Below are 20,298 nucleotides of genomic sequence, written 5' to 3'. Positions count from 1 at the left end.
TGTGTGTTGAGAGAGAGAGAGAGAGAGAGAGCAGAGGGAGACTGGAGTAAAAGAGTATGAGAGAGTGAGACTTTGCAGAAAGGGAGAGTTTAGTTTCTTCCCAGCTCTTTAGAGTTTCCCTGGTGAGTTGGCTGGCAGCTTGTTTGCTGGCGTAGCAGCAGGAGGAGCAGCAGCAGTCGGAGGTAGAGAGATTGTGATAAGCCCCTTCAGAGGCAGACAATAGACGCTATAATGCTGTTGGAATTAACGACTGGCATTCCATCATTTCTCATCTGATTAAGACCCAGTGACAATCTTCTTGCTACAGTCTCTAGTTGTCACCAGCTATGACTAATGAACTGTGATATGCCGCTTCTCTCTCTCTCTCTCTCTCTCTCTCTCTCTCTCTCTCTCTCTCTCTCTGTCTCACTCTCTTCGCTTCACGCTCTATCGATTATTGAAATACTCTCCGATCCCTCCCATTCTTAGCACACCCTTGCAGCTTCTCCTGTCTCTCTCTCCTCTCTCTCTGTCTCTCTCTCTCTCTCTCCTTTCATTTGCCTGTCTGCCGTGCTTTCTCTCCTCCCCTGTGCTGTCCTTTATCTTGTACCATTCATTTGGTTAATTTGATATTTGGAGTTGATAGGGCTCTGAATAGAGCACCGTGTTTTTACACACATTTGTCTCCATCTCCCGATCTCTCATTTCTCTTTCATTCCCTCTCTCCCTTTCTCTTCCCCCTTCCTCTCTTTTTCAGAGTAGCGATAATGAAATCAGGCTCCAGCCCTTCATCTGTATTAGCGGCATTTGCGGGTCTAAGAGAGACTAACAGCCTGCTAATTTTCTGCCTCTGATTTGTTAAACTGACAGACATTTGCATAATTTAGCTGGCCGCTTTCTCCTCCTCAAAGGTTGCCTGCAGACGCTTCTGTCATTGAATGGAATTGAAAGCTGTCAACATAATGGCTTGTTTGATCAGATTTGAGTATTTGTTTAGAGATTGGAGCAAGGATTATAGAAATATGCCTCTAAAATGCCATTGATTTCAAAGAAACCAAATTCATCCGCTTCAGAGAAAGTTAAATGTTTAATTTTTTCTTGACAAGTTAACCTAATTCTTTTCACAGTTTCTGTACCTCTCTGATACGTCTCACCTTCAGGGTCTGCTACAGTATTCACACACTCCCACTCACTCTACCGAAAACGCGCTCCTGTGGTGGAGGGAGAAGGGTTTCTTCTTCCTCTGTGATGCTGACAGATATGAGCGGTGGCAGCGCTCAGTGGCATCTCTTTTAGCGTTTCCTTTTGAGCTGCAATGTCTCAAGGCTCACAACATTTCCAGTGAATAATGTGCACATGCACAGTCACATGCACAAGCCACATGAGTCTGCAAAAACACACACGTTGGTCTCCCACTGATTCACACACATCATGCCTCTCGCTCGCTCTCCCTTGTTTCTTACACACGAGTGTTCCATTAACCTTGCAGGCTGACAATGTCTCTAGGTAGCTTCATTACCTTCAGCATGATTAGCGCCAAACTAGACTGTTGCTTTTAGGTCTGTCACACACACACACACACACACACACACACACACACACACACACACACACACAACCAGACACCTCCTTCCTGCCCTCAGTTGCCCCGATTGTCAGAGGGCACTCACAATGTAGTCATGCTTTTCACCATAGATAAGTGGCTGTGTGAGGGAATGAGAACTTTGCGTGTGTGTGTGTGTGTGTGTGTGTGTGTGTGACCCTCCCCCTGCATCCATGCATTAATGAAGAGATGCGGTACCAGGTGCCCTCTGTGAGAAAGCGACAGTAAGGGAACCCAGTGGAGGAGGAGGAGGGGTTGGTAATATGGTTTGGCATTTTAGCGGCCTCCTTTTCCTAATGTCGCTTCGGTCTCGCTGGGATTATTCAGCCAGCACGGTGTGTCACGGTCGGTAAACTGCACTGTGCCGGAGGGAAAGGGTGTGCTGAGAGGGGACAGGGGTTGCAAGGTGGAAGTGCCAGGAGAGAGCGGGAAATGTTCTCAAAAATGCCTGGAGGTATGCAACCTTTATCAAAGTGAAGGGGCCTGAGGGAGGGCATGAAATAGCAGCGCCCTAACCCATCGCTCCGTGCTCAAGTTTCAGAGGGAACAAGGTGAAGAGGGGTGAAAAGTGTGAATCAATGTCAGCAGCATCAGTTGAAGAACACAAAAAAAAAATGATGCAAAATGCTACCAGTCTTGTACATTTAGTGGATCAGCATTACAGGTGAATTGTGGAATTTTGCCTAATATTACATATCACAGGATTAGATGTCTAGATATTTCCATCACTGCTCCTTGTCATCTTTTGAATTCAACTTTACAGGGCAATTAAAAAATGGCTCCAAAGAAAGCACTTTGCCCTACTTGAATGTTCTGGAGGGACTACTTGAGAAAGTGTTCCACTCTCCTCTGATGAAAAATGTCTGTAGAAATGTATAAAACTGCACTCCCTCCAGAGAGCGGTTTGGCATTTTTGTTTTACTGACGTCCCCGCCAGCCCTGCTTTTACAATACCTGTAAATTATTGCTCTGCTCACCAGTTTTTTCCTCCTCTGTCTCATCCCTCTTTGTTTCCATAACTTTCTTGCTTTAGACCTCCTACACACAAATCACACATGTCTTCCAGCAGCCTTAACATTTAGCTCCACAGTATACAACCACACGAGGAGCGGGTGTATCTTTTATGCGTTAATATGTTTTTCCATGCTGCTGCTGTCAAGGCTCACGTCTCAGTCCATCCATACATAGTGTATGAATTCATAGTAGTGCCTGGTGTATTTTTTTTTTTGGCGGCGGCTGTACACAAACATGCTCCATCCCCTCCATTTCTGGCTCATCTGCTTTTCCACCGCTCCCACAGAACCTGGGGCTGACCCTTACAGCATATCAAATTATACATTTCACAGCTTTTTTTTACTGACACTGCAGAGTGCAGGGAATATTATCCACATATTTATTCCTCTCCAGATGCAGGTTTCTCTCTGAATTTGCTCTCTACATGCACGGCCGTGTTTGTTGCCAACACAGGTCAAAAGGCCACAGAACTGTCCCAATTTGGTTTGCATGTGTACCATTAGCATCGATTCCCCATTCTACGTGAAAAGTGCAGTTAATACCAGCCGAGTAGCGCGGCGTGTTTTATTTATGAACATGTGCCCGTGGAGACATCCATTATCTTCAGTGGTTACAAAGCTCCAGTGTAGCAACTGGTAGGGGAGTGTTACAGAAAATCCCAAAGTGTTTCCACTGTGAGCCCGTCTGATTTAAGCAAATTTCTTTCTGCAGGACCCAGGGGCAAGGTGGATTACACCAGAACTTTACCATAGCTCATTTTTCAGCCGTGGAGCATGAGAAAGCATGGTTCAAACAGTTCATATCTCGCATTAGAAATGAGAAGCAGCTGGTTAAAAGTCACTGCTTACACTGGAGCATTGACTGTTCCTGTGCCGTCCATGGCAGCTCCTTTGATGCCAATCAGAAGATAAGCCGTTTCTTATTTGATGCTGATGAAACGGTAGCAAGTGGTTAGTTTTGGCCGTGTGTCACGAGTTTGTTACAGGCTAGGGCTTAACACTGATCATTAGACCAACGTGTCATTAAAATGAGTGGTGTGAAATTCAGCAACATAAAAATGTCTTTTAAATAGAACCCAATCGAGGGAGAGCGAGACGCCTCAGCTGCATCGGTAGTAATATGCAGCTCTTTGTGGTCAGCTAATTAAGATTAAATTGAGTGAATTGATTGTAGCGGGGTTTGTGCTGCGTGTGGTTTGGCCTGTCAACAGCACTCTCGGAATAAGTAAGACGGTAGCAACAAAGGAGAGATGAGAGCAGCCTTGGTCTGTCAGTGAGAGGACAACTAATCAGCTGTTTCAACTGTACTCAGACACAGATCCTGCATTTACATTAATTACATACAGTCGCATCTACCAGCCAGAGTGTAGGCGTCTCAAATCTGACTGTTTGTGGCAGGAAAGAAAACCATGTGAAGTGTAAGCGCCATTTAATTTGAAATAATTAAAGCTATGTGAAATGTAAACACAGTTGGTGGAAGTTAGAGGCATCAGCAGTGCATTACATGCATGGATGATTGAAAGATACAGTATGTGTGAATGTTGTGGGCTGCAGAAGTGTTAAATCAAAGCCCGAGATGTGGAGCCAAGAAGAGAGAGAGAGAGAATATTGTAGTAGGAGGCTAGGCAAATAGATTTGGTCGAAGACTTTATGAGCCACAGAATTACAGCCAAATCTGACTACACTCAAATATACAGATCCAGCCGACATTGGTGAAATTAGTTGCTGAAATAGTGCACCAGGTCCCCGGTGGTGGGGGGCTAACAGCAATACAACAATAAAAGAAATGCATTGCACCAAATGCCCACTATTAATCCTGCTCTGGTTGAGGAGTTTCACTTTTGTTTGTTCATTTCACAACAACAAATCTTAATTGAGCAGCTCTATCTGAACCGCAGTACACACTGATAGACCTTGCCTCTAGAGAACCATGTTTTTCCCCGTCTCTCATTGTTCAGCTAGACTGTGCTTTTGTTTTGTTTATGTTTTGTTTTCGGTGTCGCTTGTGTAAGACGGCAGATTAGAGCAGGTCAGCCGGCACGTGTTGCACCGCATCTTGTCTGAAGCGTTGACTCTGTGTTGTTCTTCTTCTGCCTCAGGTGACTTTCGGCACGAGAGCGGACACACAACCCGTGCAGTTTATAAATGCTCTTATTATTTGTGAAACAAAATTAATAGGATTAATTCATATGAAAGTGTTTTTCATATTAATTGCGTTTTTAGCTACCTCCAGTAACAGAGCATTTCTCCTGAGAAACCGTTCCCCCAGACTCTCATTACTCATTTCATTGTCACTCCTATAAATTGTACTCCGGCTTGAATTTTTGCTGATTCTGTGCGATCTGTCAAAAGTTAAAATGAGTCTATGATTATTAGCGAAAGGGAGCTCCATCTATCTGTATCTTGCACCCTACCTTGAATCGACGTACATTTTGACAGTTGTCCGGTTATGCATTGACGCTATATGTCACTGGGTCTCGTCATAGGCCAGTCGGGCGCTTCCATTTAGCTCATACATTTATCTCCATTTGCCCATCCATTAATCTGCCTTTACTGTAACCCATCCTGCTACTGGCTAGTCAAAGCAGATGAGACGCCCCATTACTTATTTAACACCACTTTAGAGGGGACCCAAGTCAATTGAGAAGCCGCTCTCGTTTACGGTAACAACATTTACTGAGCGGTCTCAAACACAGCCGGTGAAGATGAGATTGAGCGCGATGGAATCAAGTCAATAAAAGACACGGTGGATGATGTGCCCTGCGGTCAGATAGTTAAGTGAAGGTCAACCTGCCAGGGCATCGTGTAATCTGGTGGCTCTCTGGACGGTGACAGGCAGACAGATTGGTAAGGCCAAGGTGGAAAAGTTGCCTGGCCTTCAATATCCCCTAAATCGATGTGACCAGAAGAGGGGAGTGATAGTTTTTACCCCTCTAATGGAATTTTTTTTTTTTTTTTTTTGGTCTCATATTATAGTGGATCCTTGTTTTGAGGAGGGCAGGTTTTGATGCATTGAGAGCTCATGAGAAAGGACACACGATAAGGGGGTTGTAGAGGAGAGAAAGGACAGGCACTCCAGCCAGCCACTGTTTTTCTGTGTGTGTGTGTGTGTGTGTGTGTGTGTGTGTGTGTGTGTGTGTGTGTGTGTGTGTGTGTGTGTTCTGTGGGTAGGCCAGCATGGACACTTTACCCAACCTAATCATGATTCCCCTGTTTTATCTGAGTGCAGACCAACTGTCCAGGCCTATTCATCACATCTTCCCCAGCACACACACACACACACACACACACACACACACACACCATGACTCCCCCACTTTCTGTCTTCTGTGTCCCGTCTTCCACGCTATATATTGCTGTGTATCACCCACTGACACTCTGGCAACATATTAAAAAGAAGGATAGTGGCTGCTCTCTGTTATTGCCAGGAAAGTGATTTACCATGGGGCCACATTCCCACCATATTGATTAAAGAACATGTGTGTGTGTGTGTGTGTGTGTGTGTTTCACCTTGCATCTCGCTGGGCTTTCTCATTTTCCCTCTCTGTCATTGCCTTTCCTCCTCCTCTCGCTTCTCCCTCTCTCCTTTCTCTCCTCCTTTTATCTCCCCCTTCACTTCCGCTATCTCTGATGTTGCCCAACTCCACCACTCCTCCGTCTTTCTCTCTCTCTCTCTCTCATCTATGTTGGCCCCAGACTCATGTGGCTGATTGTGTGTGAGAGTACAGCTGAGGCTTGGGTAAGGAAGGGAGGGAAGGAAGGGGGGAGGGAACAGGAGAGAGAAAATAAGAGAGACAAAAAGAGGGCATGAAAGAAATTTAAAAAAAAAAACAAAAAAAAAACCTTTCACCACTGTAATTCTATCTTCTGTAGCTGCAGCACAATTTCATTCATTCAAATAATCACAAGCAAAAAATACAGGCACTACAGGATTGTGGCGCATTTAAAATTCTTCCTGCGGTCTTACTACACGTTTTTTTTTTTTTTTCCAAAATGCTCAAGGAGAATTCAGAAGTAAGACAACGCATACACCCTCCCCTACCTCTACTATACAGTAGAGCTATTTATAATGGGCTTCACTGAATGTTGAACTCAGGTTTAGGGCTGCAGCTGATGATTATTGCCACTGTCAGTTCATCTGTGGGTTATTTTTATGATGAATCTATTATTTACTCTATAAACTCCAAAAACTGTCAAAAGCACCCATCACAACTCCCCAGATCCCAAGGTTACATCTTCAAATTGCTTTTTTTTTGTCTGATTCACAGTCCAAACCCCAAAGATGTTCAATTTACAATCATATGAAACTAATAAAAAGCATCAAATCCTCACTTTTGAGATGCTGGAACCAGGGATTGGTGAGTAATGTTGGCAACACCTCCTGGGATGGCAGTGTCAGTTAGTCTATTGATATGTGCATTGGTCAGTTACCACTTTGCTGCAGACTGAGATATCTCAACAACTATTGGATGACTTGTCATAATGTTTTGTACAGGCATTCTTCCCTCCGATAAGATGAGTCCTAATGGGTTTGGTCATCCCTCAGTTTTCCCGTAGCACCACCATGAGCTTCACAGGGTCCGGCGTATTTTCTCCTTTTGCAGTGAACTTGTCTTGTTGGTGGAGTTTCAGCAAAACAGTCATTAAATTTGTACGATTGAAGTCTTCAGCCATGATGAAAAATCCTCCGGCTTGTGCGGTTTGTTGATCGCTGACGCCGCTGCACGGCTCTCGCAGATAGACACGCTACAATAACAACAGCAGCGAGCTCCCTCAGCAGAGAATACGGCCGGCTCCTGACGATTGTGAACTCATCTCCACGCGGAACAGTGTTCGGACACAACCACAGCATTTGTGCAACTTTCTGTGTGGATATAAACACGTAGTCCGCCACCACGAATCCCACCAGTTAGTGATGATTTCCTGTCATTTTTAGTGGTGACCATTCTAGCTCAACATGAGCAGTTCTTCATTTCACAGTGAATAGTCCATAGTACGCACTCTGCCAATATCCAGAAGATCCTGGCAGCTGTAGCTGAGTTTCACTGCATAAAAGGTGATTTTTTTTTTTTTTTTCTTACGGTTGAACACAAGTAGAATGACAGAAGCACTGAAATATTTGGTCCACATGAGGCTTCTGCATGTGCACCTGCCGCCAAACATCAGCATATTAGTATTGTGTTTGTGAGCATGATAGCATGGCAGGGCAACACTGGTGCTTCAGTTCAATCTGAAACTGTTGCTCTGTACTCATCACTGCTAATCCACGGAATTACTTACAATTATGCATAATTACATAACATCCAATGAAGTACCAAAAAAGAAAAAAAGGGTTTCTCTTTCACCCATTCACTCTATCTTTCCTTCTCTCTTACGTCACTTTTTTTTTTTTTTTTTGGACTAACTTAAGGTAAGTGGAAATGTCATTTGAATCACTGTAGTACTTTGTGAAGTTTCCATCCCTAAGAGAGATGGCTTTTCACTAAATCTGGGTAGTGTCTGACCTTCGTTCAACCTAGGTGGGAGGAGGCTCACAAATCCATGTTGGATGACGCACATTGACCCATTCAGATTTAATTCACCCTGTCAGTGTGACAGGGGTATAAAACTATACTGTGACAGAACACATTCCTCCAGTCGCTACCTCTCCCACAATTTAGTCCACACCTCATTCTCCTTATTATTACCTCTCTCTTTTTTTTTTTCTTTTTGGTCATTTCAGGGGCCTCTCTATTTGTTCATTCCACTTGCCTCAGCCGTCTCCCGGGCCATTAATCTATACCGCTCCAAGTGCTCCTCTGGGCCAGACCGGGCTGCGGCGCCACTCACTGTGTGCTCTGAAAGGCCACTGTGTTCATGCAGATATGAAACGACAGACAGAGACAGAGAATGGCTTTTAGAGAAAGCACCAAGAGACATGAGATAAGTGGAGAGAAAGAAGTATACACAAAGAAGGGAAAATACACTCGCCCCTCCTTCACTTTTCATGTCATGTAGGGCAGAAGTGACAGAACTGTGTATTTCAGAGAGTGAGATGATGTTGCCCTGAACAACTGCACTGAGGTTACTGTGGTGTCTGCCCTTTGGAAAAGGTTGAGATTTGAGGAGATTAATATGCCGTTGGATCGCACTGGGGGGGTTTCTGGCTCGCCTGAGCCGGCCTGGACAGGCAGCAGCCGTCAGTGGTGACAGGGGACTCAAGCAGATGGCCTGGCTTAATCAGGGAGAGAGCAGTGTTCTGGGTGTACGTTTGTGTGCGCGTGTACTTGGGTTAGGGATAGTGTTTGTGTGACTTGGAGTAAAGGAATTTTGGTGTGTGTACTCCATGAATGCATCTATGTGTGCGCTGATACTTGTGTGTCTGTGCTTTTGTAGGAAAAAAGCAATGAGTACACAGCAAACTTGGCAGTAAAGACTGCCTGTCTCAAGGCTCTGTCATTAACCGTGATAGAAAGTATTGGAGCTGACTGAGTTGGGAATTTGGTGCACAGCACATCTGAACTCTGTTTTGGTTCAGCTTTAATGTAATTGACCCTAAGAAAGAAACATCGGTCTTTGATTTACTAGATGTTTCCTTGTAGTGTTTCATTTTGACTTACACATAAAAGGCCCGGTTTATCCAGCTAAGTACACAAAACAACTCACTAATCTACACCTTATCTGAACAGTATTCCTCGGCATGTATTCACATATTTAGTAAAGTGATTACATCCCTTTTTAGATGCTATCACTCAGGGGAAAAACATAAGAACTCATTAACAGTCAGTAACTTTGAAAACAAATGAATTTCAGTGTAATTACATGCATGATAAATCAGTGTTATTGTCTTTGAAATTGGGGTTCTACAAGTGTCAGTCTGCTCATCTGTTATCAGCTATTCATTTAATTTTCTCTCGCTTTTCAGATAGAAGGTTGACTTAATGTTTACCTTTCTTTCCCCTCACAGCTCAACACGTTCTCTTTAGGGAGTCGAACTGTACAACCAGGTTGTTACTGTTGTCTAGGGGTGTCACTTGGGGAAAGCAAAGCAGTGTTTGGGTAGACCATCCCTCACCCAGAGGACCCTGGGTGCTGTTTCCCTTACAGGCAGAGATTCACACTGCTGAGGTGTTCTTGAGCAAAGCATTAAATCACTGGCTGCCCTTGAACTTGGATAGAGAAATGTGTGGTAGAGACAATTCTCTGTGGCTTAGCTAAGCTGGAGTACAGTGACAAGAAAAAACCCTTTGGATTGGCCTGGTTTTCTACATTAATTGATCATAAAATGTGATCTGATCTTCATAAGTCACAAGTGTAAAGAAACACAGCGTGCTTCAGCTAATATCACACAATTATAATCTTTTGCGTCTTTATTCAACACAGCCATTAAACAGTGTTGGTGGGAAAAGTAAATTAACCTTTGGTAACTTAATTACAGGTTGAACCTTCTTTGGCAGCAATAACCTCAAACAAGCCCTTCCAGTCGCTGCTGATCAGACCTGCACAATGATCAGGAGGAATTTTGGAGCATTCTTCCTACAGAACTGTTTCAGCTCAGCAGTATTCTGAGGATGTCCGGTGCGAGCGGCTCTCTTCAGGTCATCCCACAGCATCTCTGGATTAAGGTCTGGGTTCTGACAGGGCCACTCCAACAGTTGGATTTTCTTTCTGTAGTAGCTTCACTTTCATGTTTATGGCCAACTTCTCCTGAGTTTCAGCAGGCGGACAGCCACCCTGACATTATCCTGTAAGATACCTTGAAATACTTATGAATTAGGAACAGCAAACTCAAAATCGTAAAGTGTTTGTAAGTCAAAGTAGCTCTAACCCACACCTCCAATCGGGTTTCATTGACTGAACTTCAGGTTTGATAACTCCTGATTCCAGTTAGCTTTTGTCCATGCCATTAAACCAAGGGGTTCATATACTTTTTCCAGCCGACACTGTGAATGTTTGTTTGATGTTTCAATATTTTTCAAAAGAACAACACAATGATTTGCGTGTTATTAGTTAAAATAGATTGTGTTTGTTCATTATTGTCACTTAGATGAGGATCTGACCATATTTGCAGAGATATTTATACATGAATGAAGATAACGGATAACGGTTCGCTTGCTTCTTCTTGCTACTGTGTCTCGTTCAGTGGCTCATTGACAGTAGTAGTTGAAGGTTATTTGTTCGCTCTCAGACAGTCGGGGATCCAAACCAGTGAGTGTTCCAGTCATAAGCACGCCGCCTTTACCACTATCCGTGCTGTCAGGGACTGAAGCTTCAACTTCTAACAAGAGAAATGTTGGCTGTATAAGCTGCCATTTCCTACTCATTTCCTCTAAAACGCAGACTTAACAAGAACATTTAATAGAGCCATTTAATAACTTCTGCTGAGGAATGTGTCTTGGGTGGTGGGATTTCATTCTTTGTTAAATCACCTACTAGTGCTACAATCTTGAATGGTGCTTCACATGAATGCTCACAGTGAAAATCTTTTTATTTTCATACCGTACACTTTACATGGAAATTCTCTCCCTGCCCTCTGGTTGGGGTGCAAGGTCAACCAGCAGGAGCAGGGCCTCCAAAGCAGATGAGGGTTAAAAACCTTGCTCAAGGAGTTTTGGCAGAGAAGGGGATGAAACCTGAGGCCCTCCTCCCGTCTGAGGATGGCCGCTGTAACCGCGTGGCCGTGCAGGAGTCAATAATGCGCGCTCATGTAAGGGAGGGATAGACCTAAATGTTGAGCCTTTGTTGCTTTGTGGGGGGGGTCAAGATACGATCCAGGCCCGGAGCATCTCTACGGTAATAACTGGAAGAGTAAAATCGAAACACGTGTAGGGCATCTCCATGGCGACAGAGGTGATGTCATGATCCCTGCTGCCGGCGAACTCTCCATACCTGATGATGCAGCCATATACCACATGTCATGGCAGCGTTTCATGGTGAAGGCCAGTCAGCTCACAAACTAATCTCTATTGTAAATCACTGTCACTGTAGCCACTCCTCTTGCTCTCCTCCACATTGTCTCCTGTCTGTCGCTCTTGTTTAATTCTGTCCTCTTTTTCACTCTCTCATTGCCGCTCTGTCTCTCTCATTGATGTCTATATCTCTTGATCTCTCCTCCAGCTTGGCCGTGCACTCTAAGCTGGTGGTGTTGAAAGAGATGGATGCTCACTGCCCTCAGTAATCTCCGCAGCAGCCATTTAGATAATTAAGTCACTATTCTTGCACTTTCCTCATGTCCCGCTAGCAGAGATGAACTACACACATACACATGCCCACATGCATGTTGATACTTTAACACACGCATGTCACAGTACAGTTGCAATAATGCAGCAGCCCGTACAACCTGTCAGTTTTTTGTTCCAATTGCCCTGTGTGTTTAGATGTGCATTTGTGTGTGTGTGCGTATGTATGCATAGCTGTGTGTGTGTGTGTGTGTGTGTGTGTGTGTGTGTGTGTGTGTGTGTGTGTGTGTGTGTGCCGCATCAGCAATGAGAGCTGTTTGTTTTGATGCCATTGTTGGTTTTTCTTTAGAGAACAGAGAAATTCGCAAAAGGATGCAGTGAGGAGAGAAAAGGCGACAGCTGCCATGGGCCACAGAGAATACACAACACACACACGCATTCATACACACATAGACACAAGCACAACCACACTGCGTGATTGGCGTCTGGAAATCTGCCGCTCCCACACCCTGTAGAAAAAGCGTGCAGAAAGGCTGGATGAGAAAGTGTGCACACTAGCCCCAGGGTTTTTCTCCAGCTTCATGTCTTGCCGTTGTGATAATGTGGCGTTTTGTTGAAAGTCGGTGTTTTAATTAACTGAGCAGCAGCGTGCGGTGTGCGGTGGTGGAGGTAGCAGTGCCACTCTGTTCCTCAGGCTAATCACATGCCTGGGATACTGACAACCAAACACTGGCAGGGTGTTTCTAACTCGGTCACTGCAATATTTCATAACGCCATGGTCATTTCCGTCTGCACGGGTGCCAGTGAGAGCTGACATTTATGGACAGAAAAATGACTGTCAGCCCATGCTGTTTTAATCATGCAAAAGTAAAAACACACTCTGTGTGTTCAAACTACAGTAAACAAGTGGCTTGGAAACCCTTGCATCATGTTGTATCCCCCACAAAAACACACATGCAGCACACATGCACACGCACACTGCCTGCTAGTTTCCAGATTGGAAGAAAGTTTTACTTATTAATGCTCCGCTTAAAGAATTGTGCTGATGCACAGTGAGGGAGAAATTTGCTGTCAGTGGTGCAGGTATATGCAATATTTCTTAATCTTAAGAAAAAATAACCCTCGGCCTCACTTCCTTTTCATTTCTCTTCTCTGTATCCAGCTAATACACCTTATCCCTTTTTTATCCACTTTGAATGATTTGGCCTTTGCTTGCATGCTTTATCAAAGAGAAGATGATCAGGAAGTGTCTGTCTCTGGCAAAATGAGGCAGTGTGTGCATGTCACCCACCAGTGTTTCATCCATCAAGGTGTCAGATTAATGTACAAAGTGCCATCTCTCACTATCATCTCCTCTGAAACCTCTGTGGAAATCCTAATGGGCAGATGAGATAAGGAAATGTGAGGTGCTGGATTCAGATTAGTTCTAGATCTACTCAGAATGACTGGTGATTACCCCGTGGTTCAGGTTTATTTGCGTGTCAAATGCTTCCCAGTTGTCCTGTAGCAGTAGCTGTTTAATTAAAACCAGCCTATATGCCTCTAATAATCTGCTAAAAGGAAAGCTATTTTTGGTCTGACTGGTGCCAAAGCCGCTGGGCTCTGATTTTAGACATTTTATGTTTTTATGATACACTGCTGACAGCACCGTGTCTCTGGATTCTACTCAGGCCACTAATGAGTTACACAAATTGTAGCGAAGTACTAATTCTCCTCACACCGTTTGCATCTACTAAAGCTAAGAATCAGTCCCAACAATAGGCTTGTTAGTTTCTATGCCAGCAAATAGCAGCATTCATCTCTGCGTCTTATCCCTGAAGATGGCCCTTTCGCTTCCTCTCTGCAACCCCCACACTCCTCCTCCACATGCACACACAAACCGTGTCAGAGCTCATGAGATAGACACAAAACTCAACTTTTCCTTTCCTTTGTTTGCCTTCCCTCTAGCTTCCGCTCTGTTGTTCTTGTGTGTGTTTTCCTTCTTCTGGAACATCAATTAGGTTTCTCCTGTATCGCGTCCTAAAGCTAAAAATACCCAGGAAGCCCAGGTTCTTTCCTGGCAGATCGGTTTGCGTCATCAATCAATACTTCACTGAAAAGAATTCCTATGACACTGGAAAGAAAAATCTTCAAGTAAAGAAAATATTCTCTGCAACATCCAATTTAGTTTTATCATGCTAACTCAATTAATCAACCCTGTACTGCTTGTGCAGATGGCCACGTGTATTGCATGCCTACCTGTATAAGCATTTATGTATGGCCATGAAACATGCAACATCTAAATTGAGACAGTGTCTTCATCATCTGCTGTGTCTAGCTGAGGAGGAGAATTTAAAAAGCCAGAGACTCTGGCTCGTGTTGCTCCGGGCTATTTCTGTACCAACAGTCTCTCCCATTATTTAAATATCAGTATGAATACCTTTGTTGTCCTGGAGGAACTGTCAGCACATTTACTGCTGTGCAGTTGTATTGCTGTACATGTGGTGTGCGTGTGAGTGAGCATGTGCACCTGTGACAGTTATAGTGTGTGTGCGTATTAGTGGTTATCTGTGCACACCTCCCACAGGGCCGCTCATTTACAGCAATATCTTGTCCTCGTAAAGTTACACCATACCTGCATTCCCTGGCCCTCATTTGTACCATCCAACTTGCTGATGGACAAATTGATCCTTAGCGCAGACTCATGAGTATAGCAGGTGTCTGTTTTTTTTGTGTGTGTGTGTGTGTGTGTGTGTGCGTGGTGAAAGCCGTGCTGTCACTGGGTCAATATAAGTAAGCGCTACTACAGATTGGAAAAGGAGCCCTCCCTCTTGGGGAGTATCTGTCAGGGGTGGAATAGCTGGGGGATTTTAAACGCAGGGCAGAATGTGCCAGCAAAGCAAACATCACACCCCAGAACAGAAGTATGACACACAACCTAACCCCACCCCACCGTGATCCTGTCCTTAACACCCCGTGTCTCTATTTCAGGCTGCACACACACACACACACACTGACTGCTGTTTTATCTCATTTGCTCACTCGCTTGCACTGTCTCGCTTTCTCTCCATCGCTGCCACATTCTGTCCATCTGTTACACTCCCTCTTTCCTCACGTCTATCTGCAGATCCCTGCGTATTCCCACATGGCTTTGTTAACACAGCTCTGTCACACACACCCGACACGCCGCGCGCCGCCTCGGAGTGACAGATGCTGTTCTTTGGGGTGTGTGTCTCACGTTTCCACCTGCCAGGCAACTTTTTATTTTGGCTAATCGCTCTGCTGTCGTTTGGGAACTGAGGTTATCGAAGATTCCCCAATGTGGCATTGCTATGGTGATAGCAGTGAGGTCGTGGTGATGTCAGCTACAATTGGCCTTGCACACATGCCGACGCTGACACACGCCCACACACAAACACACACAATACTTTGTCCTTCTTCTGCTCCTTAACTGCAGCTCCTTCTTACGTATGTGCACGCCCACACCATCTCAGTTCTCTGTCTCAGTTGCACTTGCATTTGGCACATTCTGACGCATCAGCAGCTCTAGAATAGCCGTTTTTTGAAACGGGAGTGGAAAACGCCCAGCAACCAACACACACATTCTGCCTCCACCACAGCTGACTGCTTTTAACTCATGACGTGACTGACAACACAATGGAGATGCCAGTCAGTCAGCTCATTAGGTTTGATTGCTGACATGGTATTTCTCACTTTCTTTCTCAACTCCTGTGCTCGTGTTGGAAACCAGAGCCTTTTTGTTGCCATTTGGGCTTCGTGGGGATTAGTGATTTAAACCATTTGTTTAGATTTTCATCTCTCTGCAAAGGATTCTCCGTCATCAGCTGTTATTTTAAGTAGGAGCCAGAGTCAGAAAATAGCATTTGGCGTGGGAAAGTCTTATGCCTTCAGGTAAGATTATTAACATGCTGACAGGAGTGCAGGAGCTGAAGAGCCTCATTAATTGCTGTAGGGTATGACTGAAATGCTGTTATTAGTTTCTTATAAAATTGAAAAGGCTCTTAAAAAGGCTGGCTTAATATGCAAGCCTCCCAGCAAAGGTTATCATCTCTCCTCTGAAAGACCGTTGTCTTGGCTGACAGTGACTTCATTGGATGTGAAAGGAAATGGGCAAATCTTTATTGGCACCTTCTCCCTAGAGCAGACCAGCACAGAGCGAAGTGTCATTGGAGATGTGATGTATTTAAGTGTTTATCTGGTCTGGCAGAGTCCACAGGTGTGTTGGGTGTTGGTTTCCACAGGCACCTCTGAGAGCAAGATTTCTTTTATCACTTCCTCGCACTTACCTGCACAAACACACAGCACACGCTTCGCAGCCTCAAGGTGATGTGAGCTCACACACACACACACACACACACACACACACACACATACACAGTCTTTAAAGGAGTTGCAGAAACATAGTTGTGAAGGGAATTTAAGGCTCTAATTAGTAGCTTAAATCCTTCTGTTTACAAGAGACCATACATGTAGTGGGATTTGTGTTGGTGGCGCTCATTCTGCAGGGATCAGTTTCCAGCCTCCAGTTACACAGTTACATGCTGACATGCATAGTGCAAGGATGACAGGAATTCACTTAGAGGATTGTGCACATATTGAAATGTAGTGCCAAGATTCTGAAAATGCCACTTGGGTAAGTAAGTGATAGAATTTGAAGCATGGTAATGTGAGAGGCTCCTCTTCAGAAAAACAACAGCATTTGTCATTGGTCATACACCACTTAAAACAACCCACATTTATATTTAGCATTAAAGGAAGAAGTAGGACGTAGGACGCGTGACATGTGGTTAGGAGATGAAAAAGTTTGAAACATTTAAAGCTCTCCTTTGAAAAGTCTCTGTGTTTCAGGCCATTGTGGGCAATACTGTGAATCAAAGAGCAGCACTGCTTTAATTAAATATTTTGTAGTGGGCACATCCTCAGTTCAAAGGCCACTCAGTTTGCACAGCCTCTTAGTTTTGACTTGCTTCATTTAATTAAATCCTAGTTTCTTGTATATTAAACCAGTGTACCCATAAGTCCAGGAGGAACGGAAAGTGTTGAAGGAGTGTTTATTTGAAGATTTGGATCATAACATAGCAGGTGACTCATTTCCAAAAGTTACATCTCATACCGGTCCATTACCAACTCGATGCTTTAATAACATAATGTTAGAAGATACATGTGCTCACACAGTATAACACGGTCAACAGCTTGTTTCCATCCAAAATTTTCAGACTTCTCTACATCTTACTGGCACCACGCTGCTCCCAAACCTTTTTACACATGCTCACCAGAACCTGAATTATAGCACCATCACCTGTCATGGTTTTAAAAATATATATTAGCACTTTATTCTAGCACTTAAATAAAGAGTAAGAGCAAATTTAACCAATATTGTTGTGTATAAAATATGCAAAGAAACTAAAAAAGTTTGATATGCCCCTTATTTAAAACATCTCTTGTGGAAATGTTAAATGAGCCGTGTCCTTAACTGTTACTGTTTTCTTTATCCTGTGTACTGCAGCCTCATTGAAGGGTATTCCACAAAGCCCTCTTGTGTGGGCACTTGTAAACTTAGCTCAATGCCTTTTCAGTGTAATCTAATGGATTTGTTTTCCAGTGTGTCCTTGTTCCTGAAGGTTTACAGGAAGACAAAAAAACAGTTCGTTTTTTGCAGTACATGACAAAACTGTCTAGACTTGGAAGCACAGTGGATGCGCACTGGCATGTACCCACTTGACATCTGAAAAGCATTGATAAAAATAAATTGTAGAGAATTGTGAATGCAAATGCACTCTGCCCCCAATTCTAACTTTTCTTGAGATAATGTCCTTTTCTTTTTTTCCTCTTCCTGTTTTTATGTGAAGGAATTTTCTGGCTGCACTCTTATTTCTCAGCTGAGGTGTGGAACTTGGGAGATAAGAGAATATTACCTGGCACTAACTCTGCCATTGTTCCACTGAACTAGCACCTTGTTACTCTCCCTGTCAAATAGTTTTAGAGATAATACAAGCTTATTCTATTGGAAAATTTTAGGTTATTAAAAGGAGTCACTGTGGAGAGGGGGAGAGGTTATTGCAGAAGGAGTGAGAAAGAGAAAGGGAGAGTGTGAGAGTGTTGTCCCACAGCTTTTAGTTGCTCCGTCTGGCTCTATCGCCACGTAACAGCTCTCTGTTTGGACAGAGCAGACCTTGTATGAGAGAGAAATAAATGAAGGGGCGATTTAGAGAGGGAATAAAATGCATGAAGAAAAAGAATGAAAGGGAGCAGGAAAGAGAGAGAGAGAGAGAGAAAGAGAGTGTTTTAGCGGGTAAACAAACGGATGGTCACAGCAGCTAAAGATACAGTGGGGCCAGTGCTCCCACCACAGGCTGCATGGTGTATCGCTTGCATCAAAGCTTTGTGAAGAACCTTTCATTTCCAACAGCACTGCTCAAGCACACTCACATACTACACTGGAGTTTTGAACATGTGTGTTCTCATCACATCCTGCCAAAACATTATGTGCATGCACAGCCAGTCGGTTGTGGCATATACTGCTTTTGTACACTCACGCACACAGAGAGACACACAGAGAAGCCGGCATTTCAAGGCGTTCGCTCCTCTGTGAGGCAAAGAAGCAGCGTGACAGACCCCAGCGTGCAGAATAAAGACTTATCCGCTGTCATTCTCTCCTCACAGACCAGGGGATTTTGCATGGGACTTGCTGAACCTGGTTTGAGGTTGTTATTTATTTATTTCATCTGTTATCAAGGGCTTGGGAAGCATAATGTGCCTTTGGTGAGGAGGAGTACAATGCGCTACAAACCCCTCAGTGATGGATTTCACTACTCAGATCCTGTACCGCTTTGATTTATGATATAATATAGAATGATACGCTGCTCATACTACACAGTAGTGCCATACCCCATACTGATGTAATTCTAGCTCACTGTCACCTCTTAGCCTGTCACAGCCTGCTGTGCTTGAAAAAGGGAAGAACCCTCAAATGCACTTCAAGGGCAATTTGATTGAATTAACCAGCCATTAGATGTATGAGATGAGCTGTAATTGCAGGGGTATTTATCTATTCAGATGAATGAGTTTTGACCACAAGGTCATGATACTGCTGCACTGTCCTCAGGACAACTTGACTGAGCACGTACCTGTTTGCGTCTGGCTCGTATTGTTTTATTCTCTTATTGTTGAGCCTAGATGCTTCACGTAAAAAATTTTGCTCCTTATGGTGTTGGCACTGAGGGTGTTTTTTTTATAGACCTGCTCAGCAGTGCTCATTTCTCTCCCTCTTGTCGCAGTCCTCGTTAATGACTGAGAGAATAGGAATTAGAGGCAACAAATTAGCTGCAGTGTGTTCGTGTCAGTCAGGTGCAGTGGGAGCAGATGCTGTGAGCATTTACACGATCGTGTCAACATGTTCTCTCCTTAGTTCACTCAGTGTCTCGCTCTTTATTTGTCCTTTCTCTACCTTTTAAAACCCCATCTTTGATTCTGTATCTCTTCCTACCTTTTGCATAGATAGAATAGAAATTGTCAATCTGACCTATACCCTCCTTTCTTTTCATTTCCTGCAGGCCTGCCCCCGTTGTTCCCTCTGAGAGGAAGAGGAAGTGATGTCACGCCACCACCACCGCTTTGAGAGGGACTACCGGGGACCCTGGGAGCGGAGAGACATCCGTCCTTCTGGCCTCCACAATGGAGGAGCCAATCATAGCTGTGCCTCTGCTGTTGTCAATGGCAACAACCGTCCGGGACTCCTTCCCCTCCCAGTCATCCCCTCCCTCCTACCCACACCAGTTACAGTTGCCGTGACAACATCCAGCAGCGACATAGCGGTCAAGCGAGGCATCACGGCAGCAGGATCGGTGGCTCCAGCATCGGCCAAGGTAAGAGCCTCGTCCACATGGATCCCCGGGAAACCTGCGTCCTCTGACTTGTCTTGGAAACCTGTCAGTGTTTCCTCCTGCTCTTTCAAGTTTCTTTCTAGTTTTTGTCTCTCCATGTGTCGCCTTTTTAATCTGTGAGGACTCCCCAACTGGACATAATCTCCAACTTTCTCCATGCTTTTGAGGCTTTCCAGCTTCCTTCCCTCTTGCTGTCTTCCAGTTCTCCAAATGTTTCTGCACTGTCCAGCTCATGCCTGTCTTCCGTGCTTGTCTTCATGGTTCAACTGTCTCAGCTCGTCAAGCCCTTCCAAACATGCTCGCTCTCTCTCTCTCTCTCTCTCTCTCTCTCTCTCTCTCTCTCTCTCTCTCTCTGCTGCCTCCTGCACTCTCCACCTTTATTCCTCGCTCCAGTTCTGCTACTCTCTCTGCACTTGCTCTATCCAATGCCCCATTCTTGGCAAACTATTTTACTTCCATCTTCATTTCCTCTCTCTGCCAAATGGCAGGCTTGTCCTGCCTTTGCCTCCTTGGTAATTTTCTTCTTTCATTATGTAAATGACCTCTGACAGTGGCTCAGATGGGTGCCGCTGTCAGAACTGATGGGTAGTGGTGGTGCTTTTCCAAATAAGCAAATAAACACAAAGGTCCATATCATTACACAAGTCAGAGTTTTTAAAAAC

At 44.3% G+C, this 20,298-nt stretch overlaps 1 protein-coding gene across 2 annotated transcripts in view; it reads left to right on the top strand.

Moving 5' to 3' along the window:
• klhl29 (kelch like family member 29) overlaps positions 1-20,298 on the top strand; it is a 202,229-nt gene that overhangs the window by 46,546 nt on the left and 135,385 nt on the right. For both annotated transcript variants that reach the window (XM_022770029.1, XM_022770038.1), the window contains exon 3: positions 19,307-19,618. In XM_022770029.1, coding sequence (XP_022625750.1) covers positions 19,346-19,618 — 273 coding nt within the window. In that variant the 5' untranslated portion in view covers positions 19,307-19,345. The remainder of the gene's footprint in view (positions 1-19,306; positions 19,619-20,298) is intronic.

This window comes from Seriola dumerili, unplaced genomic scaffold, assembly GCF_002260705.1.
Source record: "Seriola dumerili isolate Sdu_G_001 unplaced genomic scaffold, Sdu_1.0 BDQW01000025.1, whole genome shotgun sequence".
In the NCBI taxonomy this organism is placed as follows: domain Eukaryota; kingdom Metazoa; phylum Chordata; class Actinopteri; order Carangiformes; family Carangidae; genus Seriola; species Seriola dumerili.
This window is presented reverse-complemented; position numbering and strand designations above follow the sequence as displayed.